This window comes from Ceratina calcarata, unplaced genomic scaffold (assembly GCF_001652005.2).
Source record: "Ceratina calcarata isolate Rehan_Ccalc_2016 unplaced genomic scaffold, ASM165200v1 scaffold78.2, whole genome shotgun sequence".
In the NCBI taxonomy this organism is placed as follows: Eukaryota; Metazoa; Arthropoda; class Insecta; order Hymenoptera; family Apidae; genus Ceratina; species Ceratina calcarata.
In genome coordinates, this window is record NW_017179105.1 from 629,289 (window position 1) to 639,992 (window position 10,704).

The 10,704-nt window shown below is 38.0% G+C and overlaps 4 protein-coding genes and 1 non-coding gene across 6 annotated transcripts in view; 2 read left to right on the top strand and 3 right to left on the bottom strand.

Moving 5' to 3' along the window:
• Positions 1-1,838, bottom strand: part of LOC108630726 (DEAH-box helicase 15) — a 6,779-nt gene extending 4,941 nt beyond the window's left edge. The window contains exons 1-7 of the mRNA XM_018034185.2: positions 1,625-1,838; positions 1,307-1,411; positions 1,112-1,236; positions 921-1,045; positions 696-847; positions 383-629; positions 176-320 (exon numbers count right to left, since the gene is read on the bottom strand). Of these exons, the coding sequence (XP_017889674.1) occupies positions 176-320; positions 383-629; positions 696-847; positions 921-1,045; positions 1,112-1,236; positions 1,307-1,411; positions 1,625-1,738 (1,013 nt within the window). The 5' untranslated portion in view covers positions 1,739-1,838. The remainder of the gene's footprint in view (positions 1-175; positions 321-382; positions 630-695; positions 848-920; positions 1,046-1,111; positions 1,237-1,306; positions 1,412-1,624) is intronic.
• A 90-nt stretch (positions 1,839-1,928) lies between these two features.
• LOC108630595 (TNF receptor-associated factor 6) lies at positions 1,929-3,984 on the top strand. 2 transcript variants are annotated; one of them, XM_026818341.1, is made up of 6 exons: positions 1,929-2,061; positions 2,130-2,420; positions 2,476-2,622; positions 2,845-3,057; positions 3,180-3,427; positions 3,607-3,984. In XM_026818341.1, exons 2-6 carry the CDS (start codon positions 2,333-2,335, stop codon positions 3,859-3,861), a joined length of 951 nt encoding a protein of 316 aa, XP_026674142.1. In that variant the 5' UTR covers positions 1,929-2,061; positions 2,130-2,332; the 3' UTR covers positions 3,862-3,984. The 2 variants fall into 2 exon arrangements, with proteins under 2 accessions (XP_026674142.1, XP_017889439.1); XM_018033950.2 differs by having other exon boundaries at positions 1,929-2,420; positions 2,494-2,622.
• A 31-nt stretch (positions 3,985-4,015) lies between these two features.
• Positions 4,016-5,684, bottom strand: LOC108630590 (uncharacterized). Its single transcript, XM_018033945.2, has 3 exons — positions 5,455-5,684; positions 4,500-4,716; positions 4,016-4,439 (listed from the first exon to the last, which is right to left on the bottom strand). The coding sequence occupies exons 1-3, from the start codon at positions 5,662-5,664 to the stop codon at positions 4,201-4,203; spliced, it is 666 nt and encodes a 221-aa protein (XP_017889434.2). The 5' UTR covers positions 5,665-5,684; the 3' UTR covers positions 4,016-4,200.
• Positions 5,685-7,085: 1,401 nt separating this feature from the next.
• On the top strand, positions 7,086-7,158 carry TRNAK-UUU (transfer RNA lysine (anticodon UUU)). The gene has a single exon. It is a non-coding gene; the product is annotated as a tRNA-Lys (tRNA).
• A 178-nt stretch (positions 7,159-7,336) lies between these two features.
• On the bottom strand, positions 7,337-9,005 carry Rpi (Ribose-5-phosphate isomerase). The gene is made up of 6 exons (XM_018033918.2): positions 8,943-9,005; positions 8,794-8,854; positions 8,413-8,528; positions 8,209-8,342; positions 7,997-8,138; positions 7,337-7,915 (listed from the first exon to the last, which is right to left on the bottom strand). Exons 1-6 carry the CDS (start codon positions 9,003-9,005, stop codon positions 7,727-7,729), a joined length of 705 nt encoding a protein of 234 aa, XP_017889407.1. The 3' UTR covers positions 7,337-7,726.
• Between the last annotated feature and the right edge of the window lie 1,699 nt (positions 9,006-10,704).

The window sequence follows — 10,704 nt, forward strand, 5'->3', positions numbered from 1 at the left end:
TTAAAAAATGGATTAAGTCTATTTATTACGCACAAGAAACGCGGAAAGGGTAGATCGATGAGATGCAAACCAACTCAAGATAAAAAAGATATTTATTCTTTAATATATTACGAATGTAAGAAAATACGATTGATTATAAGCTAGTCGTTAAATAGCTATATCCTTGACGATATACATTGCTTCATTATCGCATCCGAAAAGTAACGTTGATCTATCGATATCAATAGTATTTATCGGTTTGTGCATAACGTTACAGAGCGACGTTACGTTCACTTTGCCATTTGTACCGATTGTATTTAACCAGTGCGTATTCGTGGGATCTAAGGAGATAACAATCGAAATTAAAACAGACGATAAATTCCTTTTATTATTTTCTACCTACCCAAACTTAGTTTCGAATGTTGCGCATTATTCCAATGCCATAATTCACCGCTAGCAGAGCACGTAAACAGATTTTCTGGCCTATCAGGGTGGAAGAGTATTTCACTAACAGATTTACCGTGAGCATTTAATTGAGAAATCGGATACGTATTATGCCTCAAGTCCCACACTGTTAAACTCCCATCACCGCCGCCAGCTACGACGATATGTCTTTGAGTCGGATGGTGAGCAATGCTCGTAGCTTCTGTCTGCAATAATTTCTCTTTATTCCGTTCCACAGGGAACTTCTCTGAGTAAGAGCGAAATGATTATACTTTTGCCTGATCAGAAAGCATAAATGTTGTGGCAGGAATGTCTTGATCATTTCTTAAGTCCCATACTTTCATGTTTCCCCTCAAGTTCCCTGTAAGTATCTCGCTATGCCTTAAGAAATCAACGCAATATATCGAACAACTGTCAGCATTGTCTGTAAATGAAAATAGTCATTTATGGAAAGGGCAAAAAGTCGTAACACATCATTGTAATAATAATTAGAGTACCAATAACTCTGACTGGCTTCTTTTGTCCAGCTGTTAGGAGATTGATCTTTCCATCTTCTCCCACTGAAACTATATCCTGTTCGAACGTAGACAGTCCAGTGCAAGATGCACGATCATTTGTTTTCCTATTTAAGAACAAATAATTATGCGTGCAATGGACAACAGATGAAGCATCAATTAACGAGACTTACTCAAATTTATGTATGAATTCCCAAGACATGTGATCTTTAAATTGGGAATAGGGATTCTCAGGGATCTGGAACAGTCTAACAGTTCCTACGGACGTTGAGACGACGAAAAAGTCTTTTGAAATGAACTGAAAAAATGATAGTGTCTGTAAAAAATTAAGGAATCTATCTTGTTTTATCACAGGAGCGAACGGCAACCTTTATTTCGGTAACATCTCCGAAAACGGGGTACGATGAAACTACTGCCGGATACGATTCACCGTCATCGTTCACTTGAAATGTCCAGTGAGTTACTTTATTTACCTGCGGTAACGTACAAAATTCTGAATGATTAACAGATCAATACATGTATTAATACAATATAGCAATTGTGCACTATGTTTATCGTATAAGAGTCTAACGAGCGCTAGATCAGATTAGAAATATTTTAAATTGACAGAAAGAAATTCACAGTCAACTTATAACACGTTTAACGTATTATATCTACAGTGGCAGGTTAAGCCCATTTAACCTTACCGGATCATCCCAACTGCCGGCTAAAAAATTAGATGCTTCCTCGTAATCCTCATGTTTCCATCTTATCTTCGAAACTTTCTCCGAGACGAATGTCCCTTGTATATTTTCGCACATCTCGTTACGGAGCACAATTTAATTTTGAGAAGAAAAGCGTAACGAGCTAAACCACTTGACTATCATGCACACGCGTTTCCCGCGTTTCCACTCGACTGACAAAAAGACCGCTAAACTTGCTACATGTATCTTTAACAAAATCCAGAACGTATATATTTAATTCTCTCCAGCAGTACGTGAAAATATTCTACAAAAGAATGAATGTATCAATGCAAGAGAAAATATTTGTTATTATCATATTTATTTGAAGTAAAAAATAGAATGTGAAAGTTCAAAGGTACAGAGATTCTTACGTTCTTATTTAAACGTAGAAAATTAGTAGCGTACGTATTATACAATCGTTATTGATATGTAAATAACCTGGCTTATTCAGAAGAAACGATTTCTATAGGGAAGTGATCAAGACAAAAGGGTAGGGATTCACCTATATTTTATAATTCACGAGAGACACGGAGGACAGTTATCGATCGGATCGCGGACCAGATGTATATCAGTCGAAACTTGAAGATTAAACATATACTCTTGTGATCTATATTTATAACCCAGGAAGTCGAACATATTTCTTTTTTATTTTAAAAGTGATCACACCTCGAGATGGCATCGACGATTTTATTGTTCTTGTATTTGAATACGCTCTACTTAACTTGCTGTGATGCAAGCGGTTCAGGCGTTACCAATCCCTGTGAGTAGTTTAATAACAGATCAAAAGGTGTTGTCGTTTAATATTTAAATAGAAGTTATACGAAATGATTTAGCTACTAATTCGACGAGCGACGACGATGTCACGGAAACGCAACTGGCGAGTTGCAAAATCGTTACAGAAGAATTAGTCGCAAGTGCACGCGCAACAGTAACGAGAGTACTCACCGGAGCTTGCAACGCGAGTAAAGAAAAGGATTACTTTGGAAATATTGCGGATTTTATGAATGGAAAACTTGTATTTGTCAAAAATATAGAAAATGCATTCGACACGCAAGAGTTTCTGAACGATAAAAGAAATTCTTGTCTCTGCAGCATTCTCTAAATTGACATTACAAGTGCCTTATTTAGCATAAAAATCCGCGATCTATTTATAACTATAACTGATTCCATCCGTAAATATCTAGGAAAGATGGATGAGAAGCTGCAAGCTCTCGAGAAGAATCTGAACAGAGAACTCGAAGAAATTAAGACTCTGTTGTACGCGATACTAGAGAATAAGAAGTATCAAAAATCATACAGTGTTTATCATGAAGATTATCCAATTATGAGGTTGTCTCCGCGACAGACGGAAATCGACGAATTCAACAATACCATCCAAAGGGTTTCGTCGTTAAACGGTTCGTATTAGAAAGCAAGGGTTAAAATCGTTCGCGCTGATCGATGCGATTGCGCAACGAGGAACTCGGGTCGCATACAAATTGACCAAATGCAAATGTTCGCGATCTATCACTTGATGCAGGGTCCTCGTCAAGTTTGTTCTTTTATTACTGGCAAATAAAACGTTTCGACGAGAAACTTGACAGTTGGAAAACTGCTCGTTCCGTCCGCAGCTCGACGTTTTACGTAGGCCAGAATGGCTACGCAATGTACATCAAAGTTACGCCGCGATATTTCCCGGACGGTACGGTGTTCATAAGCGTGGGATTGACCCGCGGTCGTCAAGACTCCGTTCTCGAATGGCCGTTTCCCCATCAGATTCGTCTCGAGGTAAAAAAAAACTTTGCATACAAATCTGCGGTGTAGTAATAATAATTAAGCAAGTCAGGAAGTATGAATCAAAATCAGCAGTACTCAATAAATATTAGGATGAATAATGTAACGTTGTACGACCAGAGCAATAGCTATATTTTATAGTTCCTTGTTAAAAAGATGATGACGCCCTTTAGGTTTTAGACCATTCGTCCGAAGAACCGCGGCAAGATCGACGATCACGGATTTGGGATCCGTCCACGCTCTGCTCGGAATATTTTTGGGGCCGTCCAAAATTAACTGGAGAACCAGATAATCCAGAGTGCGTCGGGTTAAGCGTTTCGCGAAAGGTTCTTTTCTCCGAGCCAATGTCTTCCCTGGACCGTCCGCCGAGGAACACGAGATACCTTTGGGACGGGACTATCGTAATAAAATTAACAGTTTATCTTTAAATAATAGAGATCATAATAAGTAGATTGCGGATTCTTATGTAAAATGGTGTCAGTTTTAAGAAAAGTTATTTTAACATTTCTTTCATTTCTACATTCTTCTATATTCAATTTTCTTCCTCGAATCCGTAGTCTAATAATAAACTAATCAGTAGTATTCTGTAGATGATTTTATTTAACTTTATTGAGAATTCAATTTCAACGTACAAGCTGTACAGTATATGAAGAAAATGTCTAATCGGATGGAAAATAAAAGAACATTTTATCCGGAGGAAAAAACGGAGAGAGAGCAACGAATTTTCTGTTTAAAGTTCTTCTTCTTCTTCATCGACTGGAATTAAGTTACGGGTACGATGAATGAATGTCGAACCTCTTGTGAAGAGGCATTCTACCCGATAGATAGACCTGTGGTGTTTCGGACGACCGGTGCTCATTACTGTCTTGTTCAATCTTGTTCTGAATATTCTGAGGATAGGCTGCCTTTAGCAAGCTCTTGTAGATAGAAATCGGAATTCGGATGCTGCCAGTTTTAAAATCTTGAGTGTCTGAGTTTTCCTGGAAATTTCTCTTCCTCCCGCATCCTGCAAGGAATTCGATGTTACAAGTTTCAATCAGGTCCGCGTCCCATCTGCAAGCCTCACCAGTGAAAGCGTTGCAGAACGGTCTCTTCGTTTTCAGCATTTTGTCCGCGGGGAACGCATTCAATAATTGTTGCCCGGGCTGACGATTAATTAACCGAGTGTAGAGATCGTCATCATTGCTCGCTCGGAAATAATCTACCTGGTTCTGAGAAATCTCAGAACGTCCCACGCTCGTTAAGCATGCCAACACGAGAACGCAGCAAACGTAACTGATTACCTAAAGTTAATCGCAGAGTATTAACCCTTTGTCGGATGAAAGTATATAAATGTTGTCCTCGTTACTTGACCAGATCATTAATGACACGCTTTTGAGAACGTTTGAAATCCAGAATAATTCCAGGGCTACACGTAATTTCTGATTAGCATGTTTGTTACACAAGTATCACACGCAAAGCTTTCAAACATGGTAACTGCTGTAATCTGCTTATGAGTTTAATCAGGTTTGTACTGCAATTAATTAATGTCGAACGATAATGTCTAATAATGTTCGGTCGATCGTTCCCTCTTGCGATATTTCCATCAGTCATCCGTACAATCAAAAATTTCCAACTTCAAGTTCACTAGATGTACCGATACAAAACTGGTCTCGTATTAAACAATAATTAAATGTTCAAACATTTTAAACTTCATTGTCATTAATGAGTCAGATAAACATAGTTTTGTTAGTAACATTTCTTTTAAATTTCTCAAATGAAACTAAAGAGCTATTTCACGTACGATTTATATTGTTAATCAGGAAAGAATCGATCGACGATCGACACTCTTCTGTCAGCTATTATATTACAACGAGACGCGTTAACGTAACGCTCCTTCAAAATAATATTCACTTAATTCCTAATTTCGATCCATATAAAAATAATCATGAAAATTGGTATGCACTAATAAGATATTCTTACGTTTTATAGAAGTATTCAGATTCCAATAGAAAAAAACGGATGTATGCAAAACATCTTACCTTCATCCCGAAGCCGTCCACTCTGGAAATGAATATTTGCAATTTGAAGAAATCCCGGTCCGAATTTAAGCACTGGTTTAATAAAACGTTCGCGATTTGGTAAGGGGTTGTCGCTCGCAGGTAAGGAGTCGGTGTATGAGGGATGAAATCGCGCGGCCGCTCTTCAAGTACTACCCCCTCCTTGGTGGTCATATCAGGGCGTAAATACATGCGCCCGAGGGACGCATGATCGTTCATAATGGTCCACGGAGCAGTACGCTTAATGTTCTTTATACAGGACGCGGTTTGTTTTACATACATTCCGCGTTCATGCTAGAAGAAACACACAAACGTGGACTCGCATCTCTATCCATTCTGACTACTGATGCGTTAAACATGAAAACTCTTCCATCTTTCAGTTTTAATAATACCCGTTATTCCTGATATATTATAGTTTAACCAGATTTCAAAAGGGCATGATATGAAACAAACCTTTTAAGAGAATTACATTAAACACCGAGAAATTAGGGTATGCAAGCTCTCCCTAAAGGTTTTAATAGTTTCGCACCACCCATGGTCATCGAACTTGTATCTGGCCGAAAAAGTGGCCCCACTCAATATGCAAAGAGAACAGAAGATTGCAACGTACTATCGAGTCTGAGAAAAAAGAAGCGGTCCACGAAAGGCTGACCAATAAGGGACTTCGTGTAAATCAAAGGAAAGCAGCCGGAGTTAAGTAGTTACAACGTTCGCACATCAGAAACCCGCTGAGTTACGATAAGGTCATTCAACCCTTAGCAACTACCCCTCATCTTCGCTCTTTAAAACTTCTCAGCCTTTGTCTCAAACATAAAATCAATGGCGAAAAAAAGAATTATAGCATCGTTTAGGGTGTGAAAGTACAGGTGTTTAAAACGAGCCCGGGTAGAGCTGCTTGTTTTTGTTTCAGCTGACAATTAGTTCGATTACCGTCACGCATCGGGCACTTTCGGTGACTCGGGTCTGATTTTCTTTGTTTTGTGCTCTCTATCTCTTTCTCCTCTGTACGCATTTTGTGTACCTTCTTTTTTTCTTCGACTTTATCACGTGTCCATAGGCAATAAGGCAGTTCCAGTTAGCGTCAATTCAGTCAGCCGTTACGAAGAATTCCTTCGTGCTTTCTACGTATCCTTGATAATAATTTGCGTTGTGTTGATTAATTCATTAAATTCGATTTATCATGTTTCTTAAGCCGCTCAGCCGTTCTTCAATAATCTGAAATCATGATCTCAAGTTGATCGACTTAAATATATTGTAAATCACAATGGCTTCGCACCTTATGAATAAGAGATGTGTAGAAAGCAGTATAATTCTTGATATATGAGACTCCCCCTCGTATAAAACGAATGAAGATTACTTCGATGGGAGTTATATTATGTTCAATAAAAAACGTCTGTGCGAGAATAATCCTAGGTAGATCCAACGGGGTGAAAGTTCGAAATTGCTAAACACGTGAGTCATATATTTTTTGAGATAAAAGAATGAAGACAATTTTCTTTATATGTATTTTTTGTATATCACTAAATGAATTGCAATAGTTAATAATAATATAACTAGGGTTTTTAAAAAATTGAATTCCCTTTGAGAGAGTTGAGCAGCCCTCCTCAACGAGCGCCCGAATAGCTCAGTCGGTAGAGCATCAGACTTTTAATCTGAGGGTCCAGGGTTCGAGTCCCTGTTCGGGCGTAATATTTTTTGAAAATTTTTATTTATTGCAAAATAACATCTTATTTATACTTTTACACACGTATGTGCTGCGCGTATAGATATGATCTAATATCACGCAAAGTACTTAGCCTTTACCTCATTACTCTGCAGAGTGTAAGATCTAAGAGGGACAAGGTGAAAATAAAATTCGATGAAATTATATAAAAATCCTATTTAATATCCTTAATTTTTGGTTTTACATTGATCGATAAATTACACGTTTGAGCACCATCTGTAGCACACTTCGAGGCAAAATTTCTCGGACATCCGGTGTCGAAGTACATAGCCGTTTAAGTATTTCGTTTGATAACAAATTAAAAGACATACAGAAAACGTTTCAGTCCGTAGAAAGCAATTAAACTCCACGCATGGCCAGAGTTAGTACATAAAAATGTGTAAATGTAACGAGTACTGAATGGCAAACATGGGCACGTATTATCACTTGAGACAGAAAAGATAGCTAGAATTGTTCGAATCCTCTTGTCACAGCTTGTAACTTGTATCAAATATCATAAAACAATATTTAAGTAAACGTGAATGGAACACATTAAACTTGTTCTTTAACGCTGCCGTCAGACATTCCGAAGTATACTTTCTTCGCCATGTTTATAAAGAGTCCTGTCTCGACAACGCCGGGCATCATTGAGATCTCTATGTTGATTTCATTCCAATTACTCAGCTCTGGCGGAAAATGCCAGTCAAGGATGAAATTGCCATTATCCGTTATGACTGGACCCTAGACGAAGACAGATGAATAATATGCTTTACGTAATCGAGTTCTCATCGGCACATGCAAGAATCGAAGAGAAATGCTTACAGCTTTAGCCAAGGCCATTCTAACTTGAACAGTTCCTCCAAAATTGGCTACAATTCTTTTTTGTATGGCAACGTATGCCATTGGAATTACTTCAATAGGAATGCCTTTCTTATATTGTTCCCCAAGTTTCTTAGAATTTTTTCTGAAACAATTATATTCGGAATAATAATGATAGAAGTAGAATAAAAATTAAATATACTTTTATCACTCACGTGTAATCAGCTACTATTATAAGTTGATTAGCACAGGATGCAACAATCTTCTCTTGAAGCAAACATCCTCCTCCACCTTTAATGAGATTCATCCGAGAATCAACTTCATCTGCTCCATCAATTGCACAATCCAACTGTTAATATTTAAGTGAATATAAAAATTCTTTATGCACAGTGAATAAGTGAAAAATGTATGCTTCTTACTTTAGGATAGCTCTCTAAATCACCCAGTGTCAGGTGATTGTCTAATATCAGCTGGCGAGCTTGAAATGACGTTGGGACACAGACAACATTGAGATTCTCTTCCTTCGTACGTTCCACTGAAAAATATAATCATTTCGATAAATAATTTATACTGTAAAATCAGAAACAAAGTGTCGTATCTGTAGCTATGTACATTTGTCGTGAAAAAATTTCGATGTAATTGTTAGAATGAGGTTCTAATTAACTACTATCTGATCACACGATACGGGCAAAGTTCAACCGTGACTCCATGCAGTAATTAACTACAAAATTATATCAATTTACTCGCGAGTAAGCGTGTTACGAGTTACGTGAATTATTTGCAAAATAAAATATTGTTACCCAGCCTGTGAATAGCGTATATTACAGTAGACCCGCTACCGATCCCGATAACGCTGTTATTCTGCAAAATAATCATGTGCAGAAATTATGAACGATGAAACACCGGTTAGTTTATATAACCTATAATCACATCGAGATTTAGTTCTTACCTTAACGTATTCGTCGACCGCTTTGTAAGCTGCGATCTTTTTAGCATTCTCCAACGGCCCCATTTTTTATGTACTTTCTGAACCGTTGAAGATTAACGCGGAGAACTGTAAATGTAAATCTCCGCGAAATACTATGCGTGCTGTGCGTGCATACTGTATAGTTACCAAACAGACCTAGCATCACCTACATCTACATCACCTAGCATTTCCAAAATCATTCTCTAACGGATCGTTGGGAGCAACCTTTGTTCTAAGGGAGCAACGAATCGCGAGCCAGCTAATGTGCGCAAGTGCGGCGGTGGAATCCGATTCGAACGCGTTGGTAGAATAAACGTACACTTGCCGTTCAATCGAATTTCCATTATATTTAGCATCAGAGGCGAATAACACAAAATACAACCAAACACGATTTACATTTCAATAATTATTACGTATAAGATTTCACTTGAATTCTCTATTACTTAATAGTGATATTCGTCGACACCTTCTTTCCGTCGTGCACAAATATTTCTCTCCCAATCTAGTACACTTTCATTCATATCAACGCCTGTTAACTCTTTATTGTATCGATTGATGTGTTTCGTCAGGTAAAAATCCTCAATTTTATGTATTCGAGCAGGCTTAGGAATAGGTGTTTAGCAAAAATTCATCATGTGTACATCGATACTCTCTCTCTCTCTTTCTCTCTCTCTCTCTTTTTCTCTCGGCAGCAACTTTGTTAGGATAGAAGAAACGAATTCTAATTTCGCGGAGTGCACTCTGACTGCGTGTATACCGACGAGCAAGGCCGAATTAAGGTAATCTTACGCACAACTGTTATTGTGCAAAAATCTAACGCTATGTATTTGTGACCGATAATAAAGAGATCGTAGCCTTGCGCAGTAAGACTAGGACATCTATAGATGTGGTATACCACGAGCCTGTCCTACGAAGTGTGAAAAACATTTTCTTCCGCAACGGAATATCGATAATGAACATCGCCTCGAGAAGCTTACATACATAAAGCCGATGATTGTTTATCATGATTTATTTTATTCATTTTCTTAACTCGGGCAGTGGATCACGCTTAATGCGGCCGTGCCAACAAATAAGTTTGCAATAACGCTGATTGCAAAAGTTAATCTCTACGTTCAAAAGATGTACTTTCCATGTGTGTGTGTATATATATATCTTCTTTTTCTCTCCGAATATTGCGCGCGTCCTATTTTGAAAATGATCAGCTATACCAAACGAAAAGAGTGAAGATGAAAGGAAAGAAAATATGCTTTCTTTCGTCTCATACAGGCACACACAAGTACAGTTTATTCCTCTCATTCTTACACTGTTTCCGCTTGCCCGACGAACTAGAAAGGACTTTCTTTTGATTCTACCCTTTTACATCCCGTACACCACCCCTTGAAACGAACAAGTCTCGAAATGAAATTGTTTAGAAGCCGCTACATTGTCTTTTAATCCACTCTTCTCTCTAACGATGATACATATACATATTACACGTATGTATACGCCGTTTGCTAGTTCCTACAAATTTTTGTTTCTATCGTGCTCTCCTCCGTACACCGCTCGTTTCTTCCTTTGGCTAGGATTACAAGTAGAACTCGTTCGAGTTTCGTGAAAAATACTCTAACGTGTCTGGACAACCGTTCGCAAATGAATAACACACGAATTTGTTCTTAAGGATGTATTGGCTATACAGTCAATCCCGAAAGTTTATGTATCCTAGATAAACGCCTTTTCTAGAATTAAAAAGAAATCAGACGTCGGA